The sequence below is a fragment of the Syngnathoides biaculeatus genome, chromosome 17, assembly GCF_019802595.1.
Source record: "Syngnathoides biaculeatus isolate LvHL_M chromosome 17, ASM1980259v1, whole genome shotgun sequence".
Classification (NCBI taxonomy): Eukaryota; Metazoa; Chordata; class Actinopteri; order Syngnathiformes; family Syngnathidae; genus Syngnathoides; species Syngnathoides biaculeatus.
The window spans coordinates 19,029,330-19,055,293 of NC_084656.1; the positions used below are offsets into that span (position 1 = coordinate 19,029,330).

Genomic DNA, 25,964 nt, shown 5'->3' on the forward strand with positions numbered 1-25,964 from the left:
TACAAAGACAACTTGTAGGTTTTTAATCAACTGAAACCACAGAGTAGATTGTGAAAATGTCAGCTACGCCAAATTGATTAATGGCTGCGTTAACAGCTAAGCCGTATTGATGGTAGTGTCAGATGAACTTTGCGCTGCGGTTTCCTTCTTGACTGGCTTGATTGTCGTCTTTAGTCCTGTTTTTAAGGGGAGTAGGGAGGAGGGTGTGGCCCCGAGGAGATCTTTTCGTAGGCTGGAGGGGCATTTGGCATCTGGAGGAGACAATGACAAGCGGCGTGTAATGTATATGAAATTGTCACATTTAGCGTATAACTGACTGAAACTAACCACAGATCTCAGGCTGCTAAAGTCGGTGAGCGCCATCTTGTCCTCTGCAGAAGGTCCGGCCTCCGTGTACTGGCCTCCCGTGTAAGTCGGTGACCCAGACCTGGTGTTCTGTGTAAGGACATTAAGATGCTCACAGGACTCTCAAATTAGGTACGCCTTCCTTCTCTCAGACATTTTCCTCGACATTGCACGCACTTGGGCTCTGCAGCAATGGGAGAGATTTTTGGGGAACTGCGTTTGTGAGTATGGTGGTGGTTTGTGACACCGCTTCTTGGTAATAAGTATTTGAACACCCTGCTATATTACAAGTTCTCCCACTTAGAAATCATAGAGGGATCTGAAATTTTCATCGCAGGTGCATGTCCACTGTGAGAGAGAAAAATCCAAAAATCACAATGTATGATTTTTTTTTTTTTAAACGATTTATTTGTGTGATTCAGCTGCAAATAAGTATTTGAACACCTATCTATCAGCTACAATTCTGACCCTCAAAGACCTGTTAGTCCGCCTTTAAAAGTTGCCAATGACCATTTGGATGATACAGGGAGAAGGTTTTGTGGTCACATGAGACCAAAATGTAACTTTTTGGTCATAATTCCACTAACTGTGTTTGGAGGAAGACAAACTATGAGTTCCGTCCCAAGAACACCGTCCCTACTGTGAAGCATGGGCGTGGTAGCATGATGCTTTGGGGCTGTTTTTCTGCACATGGGACAGGACGACTGCACTGTATTAGGGAAAGGATGAAGGCGGCCATGTATTGTGAGATTTTGGGGAACAACCTCGTGGCTGGGTCTCTCAACATGACAATGACCCGTAGCACACAGCCAGGAAAACCAAGGAGTGGCTCTGTAGGAAGCATATCAAGGTTCTGGTGGGGCCTAGCCAGTCTCCAGACCTAAACCCAATAAAAAATCTTTGGAGGAAGCTGAAACGCCGTGTTTCCCAATGACAGTCCAGAAACCTGTCTGATCTAGAGAACATGCCTGTGGTGGAGTGGGCCAAAATCCCTCCTGCAGTGTGTGCAAACCTGGTGAACAACTACAGGAAACGTTTGACGTCTGTAATTGCAAACAAAGGCTACTGTAGGAATTGTTAACATTGGTTTTCTCAGGTGTTCAAATACTTATTTGCGGCTGTATCACACAAATAAATCGTTAAAAAATCATACATTGTGATTTCTGGATTTTTCTTTTTAGATTATCGCTCTCACAGTGGACATGCACCCCTCCATGATTTGTAAGTGGGAGAACATGCAATATCGCAGGGTGTTCAAATACTTATTTTCTTCACTGTTTATGCCTGAGTATTACTAACATTTTGCTCTAACGTTTGTGTTCACGTATCTGTTGCTTAAACGGTTATAACGCTGTAACACTAGTGCTGTTTGTTAGCCCGTCTATGTCTTTTTTTTACATTATTAGCATTAGCCTATTCCAATTTTCCTCAGGCAACTCTGAAGTTGGGAAAAATGTTACATTTACAGGAGAAATTCTTAGCGTTGGAGAACATGACAAGGTTTTTGCTTCATGATGATGACACCCTCACCCTGATTTTTTTGTAGCCGCCCCGCCTCTTAAAGTACCAGCAGCCCAGCAGAACAAGAGCGGCGAGGATGATTACCAGCAGCACAACACCAACTGCCCTGTACAGTACACACACGCATGTAATAACATCTCCAAGACCTGTTTTGGTGAGAGAAAACCCCACTTTTCCACATATTCGTGTGAATCCCCATTGGTATTCCCTAAACTATATTGAGCCAAGGCACATCTTTTAGAACAGGGGTGTCAAACTCATCGCCACATTGTAGTTGCGGTTTCCCTCAGAAGGGGGCGGTGTCAGATAAACTAGGAAGCAGAGTGTGTGTGGCCCGGTGTGGCCGAGCAGCAGCTCTTTGTGAGACGTCAGGCTGTAGTTTAACTGCGCTGGATCTGTTTTCCTCTGCGCTGAGAGTGCGCGAGAAGTGCGCAAATCCGCAGTTGCGCAGCTTAGAGGGCACATTGCTTGGCGGGCCACGTAAAATCATGCAGTGGGCCATATCTGGCCCTCGGACCTTGAGTTTGACACCAGTGCCCTAGATTAATGATTAAAAATTACTGAATTTGTTGCTTTCAATGGTGTGTGCGCATTTGGTGTGAATTACAGCTGAAACCACCACTGCATAATGACAAATAATTGTTCTGTCTGACATGATACCTCACTGGAATAGACAGATAAACAAAGATATACATTGTTATACCAGTTATACCAACTCCATCATAATTTTGGGGCAGATCATGTGACGGATCATTTCACTGAATCAAAATTCATACAACAACTGAATAATATGATCAACAAAAGAGGCCACGATTTCACACGAAGAACATCTGTGAGTAAATGAATAAAGGATTATTACTTTGGTATCTCTACTTTTGTGACACAAATGCGCACACACCATTTGGTAGCAACAAATTCAGTAATTTTGAATCATTAATCTAGGGCACTGGTGTCAAACTCAAGGCCCGGGGGGCCAAATTTGGCCCACCAGATGATTTTTCTGTGGCCCGCAAAGCTAAATCTAGTGTCAATTTCCATGATTCTAATCAAAATCTGTACCAAAATTTCAAATGGTAATATATCATAAATCATAAAAGTTGAGATATTACAAGCATTTTTGTACCGATAGATGGAAAAACACGTCACCCTTGATATCTGACTCCAAAACAAGTTCAAAAATTGATGTAAATATGATGAGATGATTAAATATTTTTGTTCCACAATCATAACGGCCCTCTGTGGGGAAAACGGAACAACAATGTGGCTCGTGAGAAAAATGAGTTTGACAGCCCTGATCTAGGGCGTAGTCCCCACTAGTTTTGGTAAAATGCCGCAGAGAAGCAAAAACGCTCGGATTAAGTCGGACGTACTCCTCGGCTCGGACGAATCCACGTCGACTGCTGGCAAAGTAGATGTTGAAGTCTCCTCGAGGCATCCCGTCTGTGTTGTTGCAGCGCATTAAGCTGTGGCGGGCAGACGGGGGAAACAAATCACTTCACCGCCACGATATTTGAATCTCGACAATCCGTGGGTGCATGGTTTTTTTTTTCCCAACATTGTGGTTCATTGTCCCGAAAGCTATTTCTAACATTTTGCGAGCTAATTCTCAAATTTGTGTAGTGTAGGACAAAATAGTTTTAAAAATTCTTGAGGAGGGTGGCGTTCAGGACAAAATACAACTATGATCATAAATAAATATACCGGTCAATCAAAAACATTATAATCTTGTGATACAGTTCTCATAATTGAATAGGCCTATTACCTAATATTGTGCATAAAAAGGTAACTTATAGGTAACAAGATGACTTTTTTAAAAGTTGAAATAGTTAAATATCGACAGATAATCCACTCTGCAACATTCAACGCAGAAAAAAAAAAAAAAAAAGACAAAAACCATTTTACCAAATTGGATAATTCAGTTAGAGACGAGCGGTCCTCTTCTTCACGGGCTTAGAGAGTCAGGCGCCTCGGTGCTCCCCTCCCCCCCCCTCACCCCTCCCGTCTTATTCCGTGTTGCACCCGCCCAGATTCCTTTTACCTTTTTTTTTTTTTTTTTTTGATTAAAGGGGGGAAAGAGCTGTAAAATCCTCATGACGGTCACGGGTTACAGGCTTGTGGATAAAGCCATTGAAGCGGCGTAATCACCGTGAAACCCCCCCCGGACGTAAACGCAACGCGATTATCCACTCGTGAGACAGGGCTGCAGTCAGCTGGTGGCATTTTTTTTTTTATTTTTATTTTATTTTTTTTTTGCTTGGAAGCTATTTTGTTAAAGTGGTGGTTCTCAAACTTTGCAGTACCACCTCAAAAAATCCTTCATACTCCAAATACTAACATAATTACCAACTTTAAAATTAGCACTTCCCTTAAATACACAGATCCGAGCTTCATTTGTTCAGTGAGGATGCTCAAAACACAAAATATTCATCTCAGATCATCTTTTCCCATAGAAATGAATCACTATCCCATTAATCCGTTCCAGCCTTCCCCAAAAAAACAAAAATGGTTGTAATGTGTGAGGGAAAAATAGCTCTCCCAAATATTGTACTTCATACAAACACACAGCAATGAATTATTTATTCATCCATGCATCTATTTTGTGAGCCACTTATCCTCACAAGGGTCGTGGGAGTGCCGGACCTTATTCCAGCTATCTTCGGGTACACCCTGAACTAGAGCCAGCCAATCGCAGGGCACATGGAGACAGACAACCCTTCACACACACATTCACACCTATGAGCAATTCAAAGTATGCGTGTTTTTGTGATGTGGGAGGAAAGCGGAGTGCCCGGAGAAAACCCACGCAGGCATTGGGGGAACATGCAAACTCCACACAGGTGAGGCTGGTATATGAACCCATAGAACTGTGAGGCAGACCCTCTAATCAATCGACCACCATGCCGCCTGAAATATGGATAATTTTCCAGATACACAAAGAATGTTTGATGAAAAAGTGCAGCAAACATAAATCATACCACAGCTTGAAGAGAAAAAGGCAGCTAGTAAATATTTGTGTTTATCTATGGTGACTGTTTCCACACAGGATATCTAAAAAAAAATCTATTATTATTTTATTAAAATTATACCATACATGGAAGAGAAAAAAAAGCAGTAAGTATGGTGGTTATCTCAGGTGACTGTTTCTGCACAGGATATCTAAAAATATTCTATTATTATTATTTTAATAAAATTATACCACACATTGAAGAGAAAAAGGCAGTAAATATGGTGTTTATGGATTTTTGTATTAAAATTATGCCACACGTTGAAGAGAAAAAGGCAGTAAATATGGTGTTATCTAAGGTGAATTTTTCTACACAGGATATAAAACAATATTTCTATTTTTTTATTTAAATTATACCACACATTGAAGAGAAAAAAAAGCAGTAAATATGGTGCTAATCTAAGATGAGTGTTTCCACACAGGATATATAAAACAGTATTTCTATTTTTTTATTCAAATTATACCACACGTTGAAGAGAAAAAGGCAGTAAATGTGGTGTTTATCTAAGATGAGTGTTTCCACACAGGAGATATAAAAATATTTACTTTTTAAATTAAAATTCTTTATTTTTTTCAGTCTTAAAATATAAATTTGCGGGAAAAGTCCAACAAATTGAAATATATATTTGGATAGATTTATATAGAATATGCATATATAAATATTTGATAAATATAATATTATACAATTAAATGAATATATATTTATAGAAATAATAGATACATTTGCGTGGTCTGTAGATTTCCATGCATATGGAAAAAAAAATAATCTAAAACGTTTGCCATCGGTGTCTACACAGGGAATTTATGTATATTTTAATGTTAAACTTTCTGTTTTTTACAGAGTGGGTCATAAATTTCAATATAATGGGGCAAGTTTTTCCTTTTTTTTTTTAAACGAAAGCTTTCATAAAGTCGTTCGGTTGGGCGATGCAGTTCTACTTTTGTCCAGTAGGAGCTGCTGCTTGACCAAGGTTTTAGTATAAAAAAAAACATGAACTCGACGCATTACCGACACATACATTCCAAAATTAATCGTCAGCAAACAATTTTCCCGTTTTTTTGTGAAGACGCGCGACTAAAAGGAGACCGGGTCCCGCTATATTACTCAGGCTGCACTACAGCGTCTATTCACAGGCGCGATCCCACTACTGAGCGGCACGGGGGCTTTGACCTGCTCCGTTTCCGACCTGGGCCGGTGCACCCCTCCTTAGGCGACCTGGTGGTCCCGAGCTCCCCCGGGAGCACCATATCGATACCGAACTTAGTGCGGACACCCGATCGACATAGTCCGCTGCAGCTCAGAGCTCCTGAGCTCAAACGATCCGCCGGCCTCAGCCTCCCAGCAGCTTGGATTACAGGCGCGCGCCACCGCACCCGGCGAAAGCTACCGGTTCTCATTGGACTTTTGTCCTTCACTAAGATGACGTAGGACCGACGTCACCGGCCGGAAGTACTCAACAGCCCCACCTCGTGGATACTGAGGGAAACACACAGCTGCAATGATATAAAGGTAAGATATGTATCCGGATAGATATAGATAACCTGATAGCATACTTGCCTCAATCATATTTTTTATCCCATTTGGCAAATAATAGATACCGTAGATGGATAGCAAGACAAGTTTACTCGATACCTAAATTTGACAAATTATGATTTAGAATCTCCTTTTGTGTTACGTGCATGTAATACACAAATACCCCAGAACGAAACCCTATCGAGCATGTGGAGGGCCTCAAATGCTCTGTGATGTCATCATGGATGAGTTGAACAGGATTCCAGTGGCAACTCTACTGGAAACTACGGTGAAAATGGTACCGATAATTTTGACACAATTTGGACATTTTTACAGGGTGTGCACTCACTTTTATTGCTAGTAGTTTAGACATTTATGGGCATGTTTTTAAGTATTTTGAGGGGTTTAATCAGTAAATTTCCACTGTCATATCAGGTGTATACAAACTACTTAACATTGTAGAAAAGTTTCGGTCCGACACTGTGTTGCCAAAAGCATTCCTTTACCTGCTTTGACTCAGATATGAATTTAAGTGACATCTTATTTCCACAAAAAAATAAAAACTCTTTATAGCTATAACAGCTGTATTTTTATTCTACAATTCTTCCAGAAGTTCATTTGTGAAGTCAGGCTCTGATCTGGGACAAGAAGGCCTGGCTCTCATTCATACTGAAGGTGTTCCGTCAGGTTGGGGTCAGGACTATATGTAATTTTTATGATTATTATCTATCCTGCTTTGTTCAACTGGTGCACAGTAGGGGTTGAACAGCTAAATCTTTTTCTCGTGGTCAAAGTCGATTGGCAGAGCATCGCTGGTGATGAAATCCAAGCATCTGGTGATGTTTATTTGTTCCAGACTGCAAAGGATTTGAAACCGAGCGCCGTTACTGTATTTAAAAAGTAAAATGTCTGATTTCTGGTGGTTAATTTGTCTTCTGACTTTAGTCTGGAGTGAAACCACATCTTGCGTGTTTTATTTTAAATCCAGTGTGGTGGTGTTTTGGTGCAAAAAGAAGAGAAATGTGTTGGAGTCTCAAGTTTTTGGAGACCTGACTGTCTTATCTGTGCATCCATCCTCTCCTGGAGGTGCTGTCGGTTGTCCCCGCGTCCCTTCACCCCGAGCACCCCTCCCGGAGGAGCTGTTCGGACGGCGGGACCGAGAGGGAGCTCGAGTCTCTTCTCCAGCTGCCATCCTGCTGCTGCTGCTGCTGCTGCTGCTGCTGCTGCCAGGCCTTCTGCTCCTCCCCCTCCTCCTCCTCCTCCACCGCCGCCACCTCCTCCTTCTCCACCACCGGAGCCCCTTCTTTCTCATCACATCCCGAGGTAAATACGGCCAGATTTAAATTCAAACAAATACACGGGCTCCATCGCCACACCGCCGAGAGCGCCTCATCGTGTACACCGGACGGCCTTGCGGACAATCGCTCCCCAGCTCGGCCAGAAGTGGGGAAGCTCCCGGACGGACGGTGATTTTGTGCTTTTGTACCTCCTCAACGTTGCCTCCGTAGCGGTCGAATCGGAGTTACGCTTCCTCCTCCTCCTCCTCCTGCGAGAGAGAGACCCGGGGCACGCGAGGAGCCGTGGAGATGCGACGCTGAAGGCCACCGCCGAACAAGCGAGGTGAAAACCCCGAGACGCCCAGCCGAGCCTGGCCGAGAAAGTACGCGGCTAAGGCGGCTAGCTGGTTTGGATCCGGCGCCGGGGGGATGCGGTGCAACTTACGGCTCGACGTAGCCAGCTAGCCTAGCTACATCTTCAGTTTCTCGCTAGCCGGCTAACCCCTCGACTTACTTTTACAGCCGCTCTTCTTATTATACGTCAACTACCACATTTAAGTCAAAACAAGTAACTCGCTAAACACTGACAAGCGGCTCTAAAGTGAAGTAATGTCGTTCTTGTTGCCTCGTAGCGTCCCCCGGAAAATAGAAAGCCCGACTGTGACGGCGTAACAAAAGGCAGGAATTGAGACAAGGTTTGGTGGATTGGCCATCCTTTCTTGTTTTGTTGTTAGCAGGGACATGCTAAGCTAACACAGTGGCGAAATTCCGTTCACTTTTCCTTTACAAACGTAATATACGCGCTCTGTTACGTTCGTATTAATGTGTGTTTTGTGCTGGGGGGTTGCTCAAAGGAGCACACGGGAGGATGAAAACGCTTGTGATAGCAGCACCTTCTGGGTCAGACATAGAAGTTACCAACCAGGCTAGCTTGGAAGGCCTCCAGACACTGTTAGACCGTAGCAATAACATTAATATTGATAAGCAATGATACTCTCACAATACAGGTTTTCAGGAAATTCACTGTGTACTTTTATTTTCTACTAACACACGTTTCAATATAGAATACACCCACTGTATTCGATATTGAAACACAATTGAATTAAGGAAATGACTTTAATTGGTTAGACCACACACACACACATAAAACATTTTTTGGAATCAACTTTAAAATCTGCTGAAATATAGTTGTCACGGAGTTGCTAAATTACTGTTCGCAGGTGTCTTATTTGTGCATGTAGTATACTAGTTATAAAGTAGTGCCTATAACAGTATTTCATAACCTGCAACAGGGACAATAAATAAATAAAGGCACACCACTAAAGATGACATTATGAATTGAACTTGCTAGAATATTATTGAGTTGCTAAAGTTGATATGTATATTTTTATCGCTGTTGTACAGAAATAATTCACATTATTTACTCAATTGCGGTCACAGTATCATATCTTTTAAGAAGTTGTTAGCAAACAGACACATTCCATCCCGTCATAGATATGAACATGCACACAACTTGAAAAGTTGTACATTTTCCCGGAAGGAGGTTTCGATTACACCTTGCAAAAGCGGGACATCGACATCGGATATGGTCGTCTTTATAGGACTTGAAGACAACGTGAGATACATAAGCGTCGTTGGCATTTAATATTTCTACATACGCTTTTCCGCCGTCTCTTGCCACAGGGCTCCGGCAGTGACTTGAACTGGACGGACGTAGAGAGTTTAGTTGATCAGGAAGCTGATATGGTTGCAGGTGGTCATGCCGTAGTCTGTTGTATGAATGGTAACAGGTGAACACACGGGTTTATTTTACCTTTTCCCAGGTGACGGACGAGCTCTGTTCGCCCTGTAACTGTGTGTTGCTGGGATAGATACATGAAGGAAGGTGTATTTGTAATTAATAATTAATAATCGGACAAGTGTGCCACAGCTTCTTGTAAATATGCAATATGTGTCTATATGCAGGACACTATTATGTATGTGTACAGTGATTTTCCAGACATCCACCACATTGGATGCGGACATAAAAAGAAACTTCATAGACACAAGCGCTAATAATTAGCTTCTACACTATGAAGCTGTGTTGTCACCGTTTACATATATCGGAACGTAAACACTGCAGCAACGCATGTAAAATAAAATTTAAAAAACTCCCCCCCCCCCCCCCACAGCATTTTAGAGATGTGAGGAACGGGAAGTCCCTTGGTGATATCGAGCAGCATTTTGACCCTCATCTTCAGTATGAATGGTGATATGCCTCATGTTCCCATCACAACACTCGCTGGAATCGCAAGCCTCACGGACCGTAAGTGCACCGCCGTTTCTCTCTCTAAATTGGCATTTAATGAGCGTCTATGGTGTTTGTTTCTATGTGCAATGAACGCTTGATATTTGAGGACGTCAGGAACCAAGCCCGTACAATAATGGATGTCTCAGCCCTAAAAATGTTTATAATTGCATATATTCGAACTCATTTTAGTTCAGGGGTCACATTCACCCTAGTTTGTTCTGAAGTACGCCAGGTCAGTATATTTGTTCTATAATATGCTATAAATAATGACGATAGTGCAAATAATCATAAGTAAAATTAGAAAATATTCACATTTATTTATCGTTATCCTACTGCAAATATTGTTTCAAATCCTATGTGCCATCTGAAATTTCTTTTAAAAATTAGTGTTTTCATTTACAAATCACAGTGGATCTACTGTTGTGTATATATTTTTTATAAAACAACTTGTTATGATCTAGAAGTCATTTTAAACGCACATAAATTTCCACTTAAGTGTTTTTTACCGGCCATCTGTGCTTAGCCCGAGCTAGACAGCTAGCTAAACTGTGACTAGATGGTTCAAGACATGTCGTCATAGTAGTTGGAAGCATTTATTTCCAATTTTGTCAGGCTATTGCTATCTAGCTAACTAGAAAATGAAGACAACACAAAATCATTAGTGATGTGTATTATAACAAATGTTCAGAGTAAGCGCAAAATAAAAAACCTACATTAGCAGCGAATGCAGAAGTCACTCAGTAACTTGCTGTAAAAGATGATATATTTGAGCTATCGGGTATGCATTAATCTGCATAAACAATTTACAACCCACTTCCATAATTAGCATGCATCAAATGAGCTTGTGGAACTCACTGAAGGAGTGACTTTCAACTTTTCCCTCTCCGGGGTCCCCACAGCAAGTCACTCGCATGATTTGTCTGGCACAGTTTTTACGCCGGATGCCCTCCCCGACGCAACCCTCTCATTTTTTTTATCCGAGCTTGCGACTGGCAGTGGGTTGGAATTGGTTCCGCTCACCCGTCTGCATTAAAGGGAGCAACATGTACGACTGCAGTCCCAGTAGCTAAAATATTTCTATGGATATGTTGTAAGAAACTTCACAAAATAATATTCACATTTGCGCATCAGATATATATGATACATATATTCGTTGCCTCTGCAGGAGTTTTATAGCCTGGAAGGAGTTTCAAAATAAGAGTGTACATGAATGAACTAAAACTGGCCCGCTCCTGCTTTTTGCGGCATCAAACCCACAAGGAGCGTCGCCTGCCTGTTGTGGACCACTACTGGAATATTCCATCACGTTGGTCGACTTAACAGCTGGTGGCCAGCAGCTATAAACTCCTCTGCTGGCATTTTAGTGCAATGCGTGAACGGGCAGGTTTTGTTCGAATACTTATTAGTTTTTGGAGTTTTGCAAGTAGGTGAGTTTCAGAATGGCGCACCGCACCTTAAAGATGTGGACTTGGACTGTGGTTTGTCAGTGGATCTCAAACTTTATTATAGACCAAATACAACCCCCAAAAAAATCTGTGTCACCATTATGACCAATATTGAAATGTAGTCTCACAGTAGGCCTAGTCGTATTCAAAAATAAGTTAATAAAATGTTTTATTTTAATATAATCCACTGTAACATATACTGTTTGAACAATGATTTAGCACTTAAATATAGGAAAATATAAGGCTACTTAAATAATGATCCAATTAAATACAATATATTGCAAATAAAAGTTGAATGAAAATTGTTGCATCCTTAAATGATAGTTTAAAAATGAATAGTTTTCAAAGATGAAATGCAAATTTAACGTACTAAAAGTGAAATACATTTGAAGTGTACTTAGGCGGCGATCCTGTTTGCATGGTCACTGGTGTTTGTCGTCTGGCATCACTGTCACATTTTCCCACGCAAAATTACTTTAATGATGCTCCCCACGCCACCCAGTGTTGAACCAACTTCCGCTGCCCTCACCTCTCCCCGCCACCACCGCCAAGAGTCTGCTCTACAATGGACGGATCTCCGAAGAGGTCAGCAGCCTGCTGGTGTGCCGTGACGACAACCTGGTGACTCAGCTGGCGCACGGCCTTAACCAGGTCTCCACGGAACACATGTGAGTAGTTCATGTTAGCGTGTTTTCTTGCGGTGTGCGACCACGTATTCTTGCGCTGCTGCGCGAACTAAACCAATGGTAACCTCAAAACTTTGCGTGTCGGAAAAGTCCGATATCGAGCACCGTCTTGCAACAGTTTGCGATTTTTGTTTCATTTTTACACTTTTCTAACAATTCCAAAAACACAAATAAATACTTCCTACGTGTGCCGTTTTGTATTGATTACTTAAACAATCAGACAGGATTTTTCCATTTATAGGCGGAATTCCTTCTTTGTAAATTGCATGGATGAAAAATATGTATTTTCCATTTTTCTGCAATATTCCGACCGTAACGCGTCCCGGAATCCACACTCGTTCATTTTCCGATCCGACTTTTGCAAGCGAGGCGGAAAATTTGATACGCGTATGTTGATCGGTCGAATGTGGAACAGGCAGGTAATGGGCCCATTTGCAAGTGAACACAATGGCGGTGTTCGAGAGGAAAGACGCTTCTCAAGTGAAAGAAATTGATAGAAATGTTAAAAATAAGTTCCGATAGGATTGGATGGTACGACAAATCGTCGATACTGTTGGAAAGAAGGAAGTTATACGTGCAGAGGTGAAAGACGTACATCCTAAAAAAAAAAAAAGAAGATAATTACCGGTGTTTGTCGCCATTTTGTGACTGCGTTGTGTTGTTTTCGTGTGCTTCACAGAGAGCTGAAGGACAACTTGGGGAATGATGAGCCAGAGGGTGACATGCCAGTGCTCCTGCAAGCTCTGCTGGCCAGAAATCCCAAAATCTTCCGGGACAAAAGTATGACCTTGCAGTCAAACGTCGCACATTACGCGGGGAAGCGTGCCGGAATTCCGCATTTCTATACTCAGTAAAAATAAACATGCTTGTGGTTCATTTTGGATGCAAAGAGTTTAGTTCCAATACTAAGATGTGGCAATTATCTTCAAGAAAGACGGCAACTTAAGGGAGCAGTGAATGTTTTATGGGAGTAGCAACGTATGTATATTATCATAATGCTCTTTGCATAGGCAGCATGGTGAGGAATGGTTCACACATCTGTCTCACAGTAAGGTCCTCCAAAAGTGGAGTTTGCACGTCTTCCCCGTGGTAGCTTGCGATTTCTCCGGGTACTCATCTTTCCTTCCTCATCCCAAAATCCATCCCATGATAACTGAGGACTTGGAATTTTTCCCTTAGGTGTGGATGTGATTATGAATGGTTATTTGTGCATAGTTCAAGTACATTGAGGAGTCTAAATTAGTATATGTGTGAATGTGATTGGTTGTTTACGTAGATATGACCCGTGATTGGCTGGTTCCTCCTTTCCGCTAAAGTCAGCTGGGAAAGGCTCCAGCTTACCTGCAAACCTAATAAGGGTAAAAGCGAGAGAAAATTCATGGATGGATTTTGGGATTTTTCACATCCAGTAGGATCCGGACTCTGTATCATAACTTTCATTATTTTTGAAGCTAGCTTTTATACGGTTCCCTGCAAAGCAAAACAAATGTATTAATGTAGCACATTTTATAAGCAAGATAACCCAATGTGCTTTACATGATCAGAAGCATTTAAAAAAAATGGAAATAAAGCATACAAAACAGAAAACATACATGTAAAAAAATACAAAAGCTTGTTGGTGGCATCAGTGTCCTGGAGATAATGTCGATCAGATTTTCCCTTGTATTTTCCTTAGGTGTTATCCAGCAACCGGTGGTACAACAGTATAAAATTTCTCCAAACCAAGTGCACAGGAGTCCAGCACCAAATTATCAGCAGTCCCCAGTCACTCAAAGGCCTTCTGGGTAAGATAGCAGAAAAGCAGATACACTGCGATCTTTTATTTAATTTTTTATTTTTTAAACTAAACATTGCACCATTGGACAGATGCTTCAGCTCGCCACAGTCCAGATCCGGGGCTCGGTTCATATCACAGCAGCAGCAGCATTCGAACAGCCCCATCCCCAGTCCCTACACTCCTCAGAGTCCTGCTGATTACATGCAATACAGTCCGCCGAGTTACTCTCAACACCAGCAGACGCAACAAGGTGGGTCGTAAAAATCAACGCTGCGACGCTGTCCACGCAATACCTCACGGCCGCCGTAATTCACTTTCTGTTCCAGTCAGCGGTAATATTAGGAATCTCCACAACAAGGTGTCAGGACAGCTATCGAGTAACGCGGCCAATCATCACGCCAAACCAGATTCCAATGACGACTATGTCAGCATCGCGCACAGACTTGGAAATGAGGTATTAAAAAAAAAAGAACAGGAAACAACGTTGACAATATTAAAGGAGTATTATGGTAACCCAAGGGAAAAAAATACACTGCAAGATTACCGGAATAAAGTTATATATTTTTAAGAATAACATCATAATTCTTTCTTGATTATAGATGTAATTTTAAGAGAATATGGTTGCATAGTCTTGAGATAAAAAACCATTTTGAAGAAAAGTATTTTCTTCGTTTAAAGCCGTAAGCCGTGTGTTATTTTGAGGACAAAAAAACTGAACATCTATCCAGGTACAGGTTTTATATTTTTGAGATAAAACGTCAGACATTTTCACCATAAGAAGTTTTATATATATGTGTGTGTGTATATTTTTTTATTTTTATTTTTTTAAGATAAAATGTCATACTTAGTCGCGATTCAATTAGTAAAATACCGGAAATATTGTGTCATCATAATTGATGTTGGAGTTTTACAAGAAAAAAAAGTTGCATATTTTCAAGATAAATCGGAGAAATTTTCAAGATGAAAAGTTCTGTATTTTGGAAAATATCCTAATCTTCTCATGACGATAAAAGACTTCATCCTGAAACTATGACTTCTTCTGTGTTAAATATAAACTGTTGTTCTTAAATGATTAGGATGTTCATCTTCAGCGTGGCCCATAATACTCCTTCGTAGATATCAACGCTGAGACACAATTGAGATTCATAATTAACGTCTTGCCATTCGACAGGAAAATGAGCACTCTATGATGGCTGCGTTGTTTCCAGTCAAGTCACCGCAATCTGTGTGTTCCCTGGCCGAGAGCGAAGAACCTTCAAAATGTACGTAGCCGTAGAAACAACTTGACAATATACAAGAGATAGTGGAACCTCAGAGCTCACAACATGCTGATTTACCACCATTTCAATACATGTATTTTTTATTATTTTTTTTCTTAATGAATGAAATGCATTCATTCTCTCGTTTGGTAACTGTCTGCTCTATTTTTTAAGTAACAATGGAACAGACTTAAGTCATTTAAGTGGACAAACAAGTTGACTCATTTTTGTAGAAATTCTGAATTGTACAATTGTACAACTCCTGAGGTTCCACTGTATCTTTACACCAAATAGTGCTTAAATGCGCCATCTTCTTTTCTTTATTTTGATACACCACTGTCCCATCTTGAGTTTCACCGGATTTGCTGAAGCATGTTTTTCCTCAAACCTTGGGTCAAATTCACAACTGTACAACTTTTGGGTTTCCATGATATCCTTAAACCGAAATGGTGTAAAAATGTGCCACTGTTTTGTCTTTGTTTTCAGCCTCTTTACTGTCTCTTTTGCCTTAGCTGAAGTTTTTGGAGATTTGTCGTGGTGTATTTTCCTAAAATTTGGCTTCCAATTCCCAACCGTGCACTTTATAGGGATTCACTGTGTTCGTAAATAAAAATTCTCCGTAAATTTGAGTTTGTTTTGAGGCTCTTCAGGGTCTCTGTGACCGAGATGAAGTTTTGCAAGGTTTATTGAGGTGTATTTTTTCCTGCAGCCTGGGGTGAATTTCATGAATTGTACAACTTCTGAGGTTCCACTGTATCCTTAAACCAAAGTGGTGCATAAATGTGCCTCTGTTTTGTTTCAGTTTTGAGCCTCTCCACAGTCTCTGTGCCTGGCCTGAAGTTTCATGAAATATGCCGAGGCATATTTCACCACGAACCTTGGGTCAAATTCCCAATTGTACAACTTCCCAGGTTCCACTGTATCGCTAAACCAAACGTGTGTAAATGTGGCACTCTTTTGTCTCTGTTTTGAACCTTTCCACTGTCTCGGTGTCTCCGTAGGGTCCAGACCTCTGCTCATCATGCAGTCGCCTCCTTCCGACATTCCTCCCGGCGCAGCTCCCAACATGCTCCTCTCCTCTGCCGAGCGCAAAAAAAAGCAGAAACAAAGGAGCAAGGCCGGCGGCGAGCACATGGAGAAAAATGCTTTGTACGACATCGTGAGCTCCCCGATGAAAGACTCCGCCAGGTTGACGTTAAAGCTGTCCCGAGTGAAGACGGAAAAGGAACAGTACAGAGACCATTCTCCCAGGACGGATGCGGAGCAGCAAGCGTACTTCACGAACAGTAAAAACAGCTCGCTGAACGACGGTCCGGTATCGCCGTGTAAGTCCGCCACAGAGGAGCCGCCAAACTGTCAACAGGCGCAATTCCAGTCAAATGAGACCGCCGTCGTCTCCGCGGTGGTGCTGCTGGACGACGCCGAGGCCGACATGGACTCTCTGGCGGAGATCGAGAGGACCGAACGCGAGTCCATCAGCGAGAGAGAGCGATGGTCCAAGGAAGTCCAGGATAAAGGTACCACTTAGGCACAGTGGTTGGGAATCACAGGCCAAGAACAGGGGTGGGCAAATTTTGTGCTTCAAGGCAACGTTTGATTTCTGAAATGGATAAATTGGCCAGCTGATTTGTACAAGAAATAAAAAAAGGAAAAAATCCTGCATAAAGCTGTTAATTTTTGTAATTATCTATTTATCTATCTGTTGATATATTTGTTTGTATTATTTAGATGGAATTTAATCATGATTATTGTACAAAATGGATGAATGAATTCACCCATTTTTAAAATAAACTTAATTTAATAAAACGAGAATAAATTGTTAATATTAATATGTTCTACATATACAACTGTGTATTTATATTTTAAAAATACGTTGTTTAGAATACATCAACCAGTTGTTCAATGTAATGAGCAAATAAGAATAGTTGTAATTAACCAGTTTTAAGGAAAAGATGAACATTCATATTAGAGGACTCTTGCTCGTGTAAATGCTCAACTAACTCTATTAAAGAACTGAGCAGTAGCCAAACCCTTCCCTAGAATTATGGATGGGGAAGCCTAGAACTCATATCTTAGCTATCACTGTCTTCATATCATACACTAAGCTTTTATGTTGTCATTTTCCAGACAAACCACTGAAAAAACGCAAGCAAGACTCATATCCTCAGGAACCAGGAGTCGACGCGAGTGACGGTTTCGCCGTCCAAAGCGGCAACGCTGGCAACCAAATGACACCCAAGAAGACAAATCCAGCGAGCAACGGTTCCGGTCGCCCCGCTCTGATGGTCAGCATCGATCTGCAGCAGGCTGGCCGAGGATTACGGCAGCCTGTGGTCACGGTGGAGGCAAAGCAGACGTGCGAAGAGCACTGCAGTTCCGAGACAGAAGCAGAGAATGACGAAGCCTGCCGACCGGCCATGACCAAAGAACAGGTCGATGAGTTTGGTATGTCCATCTTGGATAGCCACCAGAAGGAAAAGAAGGAAATTCACCGGGATGGCAAACACAGATCTGAGGCCGGCAAATCAGACGTAAGGTGCGGAGACTTGCCGAGGCTGAAGCAGAACCGCGATCCCGACTCTCAGCACAGGGAGGAAAAGAATGTCAACAATCACCGCCAGTCGGAGGCCCTTAAAACTTCCGGCAAGGCAGAATGGAACACTGTTTGTCATAACGAAGATAAAAGCAGGGAGAAGAAGAGGACAAAAGAGCAGGACGTGGAAAAAGATAGGAATAAGGCCAAAGATAGGGACAATGACCAAGATGTGAACAAGGAAAAAGAAAGAGAGAAGATAAGGGAAAAGATGAGAAATAAAAACAAAATCAGGCAAAAGGATGCGGACAGAAATAGGGATAAAGATCTAGACAGGGAGAAGGAGGTTTATGGCGACAGAGTTCGAGATCGGGAAAAGGACAAGGACAGAGATAGGGAGAAGGAGAGAGATCCAGACCAAGTTAGAGATCGAGAGAAAGATCAAGGCAGGGGTAGACATCAAGATAAAGATCGGATAAAAGAAAAGGAACGAGTCAGGGAGAAAGATCGATTGAAGGAGAAAGAGCGGGATAAGGATCCAGATAGGGAGAAAGATCGATTAAAGGAGAAAGAGCGCGATAAGGGGCGGGATAAGGAACAAGATGTGGAGAAAGCTCGATTAAAGGAGAAGGAGCCTGATAAAGAGAAAGATCGATTAAAGGAGAAGGAACACAATAAAGAGCCTGACAAGGAGAAATATCGATTTAAGGAGAAGGAGCATAATAAGGAGTGGGACAAGGAGAAAGAGCGATTCAAGGAGAAGGAGCGGGATAAGGAGAAAGATCCATTCAAGGAGAAGGAGCGGGATAAGGAGAAAGATCCATTCAAGGAGAAGGAGCGGGAAAAGGAGAAAGATCCCTTCAAGGAGAAAGAGCGGGATAAGGAGAAAGATCCATTCAAAGAGAAGGAGCGGGATAAGGAGAAAGATCCATTCAAGGAGAAGGAGCGGGATAAGGAGAAAGATCCATTCAAGGAGAAGGAGCGGGATAAGGAGAAAGATCCATTCAAGGAGAAGGAGCGGGACAAGGAAAAAGACAAAATTAGGGAGAAAGAGCGCAATAAGGAGAAAGGTCGGGAACGAGAGATGGACGATGGCAGGGAAAGAATCAAGGAAAACAAGGTCAGGAAACACAAAGCGTCGAGAGATAACATGAACAAACGGGACCAGTATCCAGATGGGACGCCTAAACAGGATATGGAACACAAAATCAGGCAAGATGGCAGCAGACACTCCAGTGACCTCAGTGGTCTTGAAAGGACCGACAAATCCAGTTTTCCAACCTCGCAAAATAAAAAAGAGAGGAAAGGCGGCGATGAAAGTAAAAAACTTTCCCTTGAGAGAAAAAAGAGTGAGTTCCCCCCATACTTGCTGGGGGGAAACTCGGGAATGCTGAAAAATTTTGTAATTCCCAAAGTAAAACGGGACGTGGTGGATAAAGCTCCCGTGGTCTCGGGGGACCTGGTCGACGTCTGGAAAGAACCTCGCGTTCTGCTGGAGAGGAGGTCGCTGGTCGAAAACCTCAGCAGGGGCGCGAAACCAGTCGTGATCCTGCGACGGCTGAACGTCGACGACATACGAAGCATCAAGAAGGAACTCAAGGAAGCCTACAGGGCCCGGAAGTTGTCTTCTAGTCACAAATCGAGAGGTAATGACTGAATAATGACTTCCATTCCAGTAAAAGTCGACGATACGGGAAGGATATTTTCATACGGAGAGTTCACTCACATTTTTGTCCCGGCAGAGACCTCATTAAGTGACAAGGCCAACAAACGGCGGCACAGTATGATCAGTAAATCTCCCAAGTATACCGCTGACTCTGAAGAAGAGGTGGAAGGATCTAACGATGACAACGGTCAGAACTCAGACAATGAGGGTAATCCATCTTTCCAACATTACTGTGTGTGGTTAGTTAAAACAAATGCAGTATGTGACAGTATTGTATAGAATTGTGCTTTTTTTTTTCGGGCTTTAAGTCTTGAAGAAAAAGCGGAGGAAAGATCAGGACAAGACGTGGAAGCGGGAGTCAAAAAAGGGGCGTCAACGTCAACCGGACTGGAGCTCGGATGAAGGCGACGGCGATTCACTGGCAAATTTAAGCAACGGTCAGTAACCCGATGATGACAGAAAGATGTATTTGTTTGTGTCTATTTTGTAATCTTGTGGGTTTCTTTTCGTTCAGTGGCCAGAAAATTGAAGAAAAAACATAAAGAGAGAAAGGCATATGAAAAGATGCGACCCGAGGGTATGTTTTCTAAAAGCGTTCATATTTTGTCTTGCAATGAATGTATGAATCACGTTTTTCGGTGGCCTAACCATTCTTAAAAATATGTATCCTGGTGAAACTGTATTTAGGGTCCCAAACACGACTCCTTGAGACTTTGTCGTTTTAATGTCCCATCACGTAAAAAGCAAAAACATGTATTCTCATAAATATTGTCGTGACACAATTGTCTGCTGTTTATGCTGCAGATTTGATGGACTCGTCCACATTCAAGAGATTCGCTGCTAGTGTGGACAACGTCCTGGAGAGTCTGGAGGACGTGGACCTCACTGCTGCAGGTAAATAAGTCTGACTATTAGCCATTAGATAACGTTATTACTGGGTGGTGTGGAGCAATGTAAAAATGATTCGCATTAATACCTTTTTGCCTACTCCTCACTCAGATGATTACGGAGATGATGAAATACCACAGGAGCTGTTGCTTGGAAAGCACCAGTTAAACGAGTTAGGGAGCGACTCGGCAAAGATTAAAGATATGGGCATCTTTTATAAGGTACGTATGAGTATGTCCCAGTCTCCTCATTGTGATCCCGTTGACTTATAATGTATGAAAACGCAAATTAATTTGCAATTGCTTCCTGTCCACAGTTTTCATCGGGGAAATTGGTGAAATTTATGAACATCCTAGAGAAGAATATTCAGGACAGCGTGAAACTCTCCACATTAATGAACCATGTAAGTTATCAGTCTAATTTTTATTAGCATGCAGCTTACACTTTGGTCTTCGTGGGCTTTCAACATCACACATAATTATAACTTTATTCAGTATTACATCTGCATAGTAGTTAATTACAACACCAATAAAAACTAAGAAAATTTGTGCATTACCAGCACCCACTCATCACCCTGCTCCGGCAAAGAATTATCACTCTCTAGGAAGCAGACGTATGTGTGTCAAAGACAAAAATCAACAGAAGACGTCAGCAAAGTGAATACAGAGTGTACATGAGAAGATGTAAACAATTGGTGAGCCTCACAAATAAAAAGGCCAGATTGGAGTTTGCCAAACCACATCTAAAAAAGCCTTCAGAGTTCTGGAACAATATCCTATAGACCAAGGGTTCCCAGACTTTTATTACCCCAAGATCTACTTTTCAAGCAGCCAGCCTCTCGCGAGCTACCGACGACAGGTGGGATGGGGGGATGATGATGATGCTCCCAACCCGTTTTACGGTTAATATTATGTTGCCTCCTATATTTAAAATACATAATTAGCTTTTTGTGTACTGTATTGTCTGTGCTTTCATCCCGGATCAGGCTGACAAGGTGGAATATTCAAATTTCACACCATCTCATCCTGCACTTTCTACTTTGGCTTCAGACCAGACATTTCCCACTCAGAAAAGAAAAAAATCTCATTCAGTTTAACCACTTTTTCTTCGATTATTCACATACTCCAACAGTCAGTGCATCTTAATATAACATTTCTTTTTGAACTTTCTCCATTAATATCAAAAGTAAACATAAGCAGCATGTCTAGCTCGTCTTTGCTCTATGTTGCCCATACTGTGTTGCTAACTAAAGCAAGGGTGGTGGATGCTGTCATTATAAAACACATTAATGGGCTGCGTAAGTACTGTAACATTTGTAATTATGAGTGTACATCTTTAAGAGGGGGGGGGTGTAAGGTAAACTAGGAAAAAGAGTGTGACTGAGACATTGTTAGAGAAAGTTCCGTGTGCTGCCTGAAAGAAACCAGTGCCTTCTTCTTTTCATTTTTTTCAGTACGTATATGCATTGTGCCATTGGGTGTAATAACCAGTCATCCCTCACTCATTGAATCACATTGCAAAATGCCACAAACTGGATAGCTTGATGTTATACTTTCGATTTGCATTGGATTTTTGTTTTTTTTGCAGAATATCTGCAGAGACTGCACATGCGCAGTTTAGAGGGAACATTGTCCAACGTCTTCTTTTTTTTTTTTTTTTTTTGGCACGCCATCCCGCGATCGACCAAGACTGCTTCGTCGATCACGATCGATGCATTGAGCACCCCTGCTGTAGACAGATGAGACAGATAAAAGTTGTAACAGAGTGATGGAAAAAGAGGAGTATAGAGAAGGAAAGGAACTAGTCATGATCCAAAGGATACCACCTCATGAGGGAAGCTTGGTGGTTGTTGTGTAATCCGTAATGGCGTGGGCATGCTTGGGTACCACTGGAACAGGTACCCTATTATTTACTGATGAAAAAAAACTGAAAAATGAATTCCGAAGTGTTACTTGCAATATTAAAACTGACAATTCATTGGATGGTGTATTAGAGCGCAGATGGACAATGACTCAAAGCATACAGCAAGGGGTATAATTGACTGATGTAATTGACTGCAGAAGTGGAGGTTTAGAGCCCAAAAGAGAATTGTGTTGATGTCATTTATGGTCCTGGCTATACATGTGCTCTGTAATTGGGTGACGACCATTCAAGCTTGTACCCAGCTACTGCGTGCCTGCGCAATTGCGCACTGCTGATGTGGTCTCTGCCTACAGAAATTCTGCGTTGCGCACAACAACAAAAATCCAACTTGAGTTTGTGCAATTTTGTAATGTGATTCAATGAGTGACGGGTGACTGGCCGCTACACACTATGCCACAATTCACATACGCACTTGCGCAGCCTGTCAACGTTGTTAACAACGACAGTATCCATATGCGCTGCCCACCATCGGAGTTTCGCTAGGAAATCGGTCTGGGCGCTGTAGAGTGAAGACAAGCAAGACATGCTGCTTATGTTTACTCTCGATAATAATGGCAAAAGTAAGAAAAAGAAATGCTGTTATTTTAAGATGTAATGACTGTCAGAGTATGTGCAAATAGGAGAATAACCAGTAAAACTGGATGAGATTTTCTTTTTCGAGAAAGGTCTGGTTTGAAAGATGTGTTGCGAAGCCAAAGTAGCAAATTGTCCATATGTGTGAATGTGCACAGGAAATGCTGTTTATATGTTCCCTTTGATTAGTTGGCGACAAGTCCACTGCGTACCCTGCTTCCCCTGCCAAAATGTCACCAGAGATTCAGTGCAAAGGTTAAATTGTCCTCGTTAGGAGTGACTGTGAGTGTGAATACTTGTTTGTTTATATGTGCCACACAGCTGGTTGGTGACAGCCAAAAGTCACCAGGGAGTGGGATAAATTCCAGGCACCCTAATTAAGATAAATGCATGGATTGAACTAGCATTCCTTTATACCAATTTGTCATTAGTTTGTATTGTTTTGAAGGGTAACGACTCCATGGACGAGGAGCGGCTGTGGCGTGACCTCATCTTGGAGCGGGTGACCAAGTCGGCTGACGCCTGTTTGACCGTGCTCAACATCATGACATCGCCGCGCGTGCCCAAGGTGGTTTTCATCGAAGACGTCATCGAGCGGGTGTTGCAGTACACCAAGTTCCACATGCAAAACTCCTTGTACCCCCAGTACGACCCCACCTACAGGATGGATTCCCACAAAGGTCGCTATTTCCATTATAGACGTGATGAACGACGACTTTGACGAAAGCATTAAAACTTTTGTACTGTGTGCTGTTGTTGCCGTACCCAAGGCGGTGGGCATAATTCCAAGGGCAAGAAAGCAAAAAGCTCTGGTCACAAACAGAAGACGGTGCTCCTGCTCTACAGCAAAGTGTGTGACATAATCAGCAGTCTTTCGGAGCTGGTGCAGATCCAGCTGCTCACTGACACCACCATTCTCCAGGTGAGACTCTCCATCTGTCCTCGTATTTCTTAAATGACAAAAAAAGTGTCTGATTGTCAATTTGCATTTGTCGCCCTTTTTGGGTCTAGGTGTCCACGCTCGGTATCACGCCGTTCTTTGTGGAAAATGTCAGCGAGCTGCAGTTGTGTGCCATTGCACTGGTGACCGCGGTACGTGCGACGCTCACAAATACAACGGGATGTATTAGTATTAGTCCTTTTGGTCTGAGGATAAACAATATGTGCCTATTAGTATTGTTGTATGCCCTGTCTGCATGTGTTGCAACTGCTGCTTGTGTTCCAATCTAAGTTGTTTAATCTACAAAGGTTGCATCAAGTCAACTGGACTCTTTTTGTTTTTCAAATAAACAAGAAGACTCAAAGTTCCGGATTTGTGGGTTACCATGACATGGCATTGACACAGACACATTTTTAAGAGGTTTAGAATGACCAAAACATCAATGCTAGCTTTGCATTGTGTGTGGCCATTGAGTGCGACAACTTAATGTCTAACTACTAGACCACATGTGGCAAACTCAAGGCCCGGGGGCCAGATCCGGCCCGCTGCATGATTTTATGTGGCCCGCGAAGGCAAATCATTTGTATCAACTTGCATGATTTTTGTTCAAATCTGAACCAAAATTTCAAATAGTCATATAATTATTAATGAGATATTACAAGCATTTTTGCGTTACCAAACAGCAATAGTTGAAAAACCGATTACTCTCGATTTCTGATTTCCAAACGAGTTCATAAATTTCATATGTAAATGTGATGAGGGGGTTAAAGATTTTTATGGTTTCACAGTCATAACGGCCCTCCGAAGGAACCGTAAGTAAAATGAATGAAAAATGAGTTGGACACCCCTGTACTAGACACTGTAATTCTCTACAACTGGGCAATCGACAGCTTGAAGTAAACACTTTTTGAAAAATTGCTCACTTTCTGCCTAACTTCTGCCTGTTGTTGGCATCCGCTATTTAGTGCTCGTAATCCAAATTTAAGTTCACAACTCAAGGGAGAGAAAAAAAATTGTTTGAGCGGCGGGTCGTATCTCAGAAAAACTCCTAAATTGTAAATCAAGGTACCGCTGTATGTTGTCACTACAGAAGACTTATGTTTTTTGTTTTTTTTTTACAATTTGAAAAATTTGGAATAAATTTTGTGTGATATTCTTTCAAAAAAAAAATTAAGGGACATTTTACAAATCCTCTTATTAGCCTCTTTTGAAATGGCGGCCTTGTCTCATACTCCTTGAGTTTCACCTCCCCTTGCTAGCAAGGTGGATTAACTCCTTAGGGGCAGTTATTTTCTAAATTAGCCAAATTGTGACTTCACAATTTAATCAGTGGAAATGCAGTCGAGACACCCAACTATTTGTAAAGGAGACCTTAAAAAGTCAGTTTTCCATATTATATTCCTTTTACTCCTCTACAGGTGTTCTCCCGCTACAGGAAGCACAGGCAGCTCATTCTCGAAGAGATCTTCAACTCCATGGCCAGGCTGCCGTCCAGTAAACGCAACCTGAGAAATTTCAGGTAAACAACAGAAGGAAGAGCGCTCGAGTGAACGGACACTGACTCGTAGAGCCATCCCAAATTGATTTGTCTTAATGCTGCTCTCAGATTAAACAGCAGCAGTTCGGATGGAGGTGGCAAACACATTCAGATGGTCACCGCCTTGGTGCTTCAGCTCATCCAGTGTGTTGTGCAACTCCCCTCTGCAAAGGATGGTGAAGATGAACACAATAAAAAGGTGGGCAGCAATACATTTGTAATTTGATAAAAATCCTTATATTTGTAATCGATATTTCACTATGTTTGCTTCATGTAGGTGGACAAGGACATCCTCATCACCAATTCCTATGAGACTGCTATGAGGACGGCTCAGAACTTCCTGTCTGTGTTTCTCAAGAAGTAAGTCAATGCAAGTGTAAAACGGAGTTAACACCCATTACGAGCAACTAACTTTTTATGCTTGAATCTATTTAGAATGACGCAGCTCATTTTCAGATGTACATTATTGCGCTGGAGGCTGGTTGTGGAATATTTTTAGAATTCAGTATTCTGTGGATTATCCCATGAAAATGTGATGAATCAAAATCACATGGCACATATATTAATGTTGTCCACTTGTGATCGCTTTGACTGTGTGAGGCTTTAAAAGGTGGGGCCTGGCCTGGGCTGATGAGTTGTGGAAAAGAGTGTGGAGTTGGCTATCGTGGAGTCAAGTTAGTGGCGAGTTGCAAGCTGGCGTGTTGAGTGCCAGTGCAATAGTTAGTCAATAAACAGTATTGTGAATTAGCCAGTAATTACTGGATTAATTTAAACACCCCACGGTGAA

The 25,964-nt window shown here is 42.0% G+C and overlaps 2 protein-coding genes and 1 long non-coding RNA gene across 3 annotated transcripts in view; 1 reads left to right on the forward strand and 2 right to left on the reverse strand.

The window, feature by feature from the left end:
• Positions 1–99: 99 nt before the first annotated feature.
• On the reverse strand, positions 100–3,836 carry mlana (melan-A). The gene is made up of 5 exons (XM_061847685.1): positions 3,769–3,836; positions 3,237–3,329; positions 1,876–1,972; positions 328–435; positions 100–251 (listed from the first exon to the last, which is right to left on the reverse strand). The coding sequence occupies exons 2-5, from the start codon at positions 3,323–3,325 to the stop codon at positions 183–185; spliced, it is 363 nt and encodes a 120-aa protein (XP_061703669.1). The 5' UTR covers positions 3,326–3,329; positions 3,769–3,836; the 3' UTR covers positions 100–182.
• Positions 3,837–6,762: 2,926 nt separating this feature from the next.
• LOC133515277 (nipped-B-like protein B) overlaps positions 6,763–25,964 on the forward strand; it is a 32,968-nt gene continuing 13,766 nt past the window's right edge. Inside the window, exons 1-22 of the mRNA XM_061847675.1 lie at positions 6,763–8,003; positions 9,832–9,965; positions 11,898–12,063; positions 12,761–12,861; positions 13,757–13,865; positions 13,948–14,108; positions 14,185–14,312; positions 15,030–15,120; positions 16,119–16,634; positions 17,245–19,296; positions 19,393–19,524; positions 19,625–19,753; positions 19,831–19,893; positions 20,121–20,210; positions 20,316–20,425; positions 20,521–20,607; positions 23,149–23,380; positions 23,471–23,622; positions 23,712–23,792; positions 25,059–25,159; positions 25,247–25,376; positions 25,455–25,537. Of these exons, the coding sequence (XP_061703659.1) occupies positions 9,902–9,965; positions 11,898–12,063; positions 12,761–12,861; positions 13,757–13,865; positions 13,948–14,108; positions 14,185–14,312; positions 15,030–15,120; positions 16,119–16,634; positions 17,245–19,296; positions 19,393–19,524; positions 19,625–19,753; positions 19,831–19,893; positions 20,121–20,210; positions 20,316–20,425; positions 20,521–20,607; positions 23,149–23,380; positions 23,471–23,622; positions 23,712–23,792; positions 25,059–25,159; positions 25,247–25,376; positions 25,455–25,537 (4,778 nt within the window). The 5' untranslated portion in view covers positions 6,763–8,003; positions 9,832–9,901. The remainder of the gene's footprint in view (positions 8,004–9,831; positions 9,966–11,897; positions 12,064–12,760; positions 12,862–13,756; positions 13,866–13,947; positions 14,109–14,184; positions 14,313–15,029; positions 15,121–16,118; positions 16,635–17,244; positions 19,297–19,392; positions 19,525–19,624; positions 19,754–19,830; positions 19,894–20,120; positions 20,211–20,315; positions 20,426–20,520; positions 20,608–23,148; positions 23,381–23,470; positions 23,623–23,711; positions 23,793–25,058; positions 25,160–25,246; positions 25,377–25,454; positions 25,538–25,964) is intronic.
• Positions 7,870–8,355, reverse strand: LOC133515285 (uncharacterized). Its single transcript, XR_009798998.1, has 2 exons — positions 8,106–8,355; positions 7,870–8,031 (listed from the first exon to the last, which is right to left on the reverse strand). It is a non-coding gene; the product is annotated as an uncharacterized LOC133515285 (long non-coding RNA).

What these genes read in the sequence shown, in the direction of transcription:
- mlana (XM_061847685.1), bottom strand. Translation starts at nt 3,325, where the DNA reads ATGCGCTGCAACAACACAGACGGGATGCCTCGAGGAGACTTCAACATC. An exon ending in GCGGCTACAAAAAAATCAGG is followed by an intron (nt 436 to 1,875) that starts GTGAGGGTGTCA and finishes GTCCTTACACAG; the next exon opens with AACACCAGGTCTGGGTCACC. An exon ending in TTAGCAGCCTGAGATCTGTG is followed by an intron (nt 252 to 327) that starts GTTAGTTTCAGT and finishes TGTCTCCTCCAG; the next exon opens with ATGCCAAATGCCCCTCCAGC.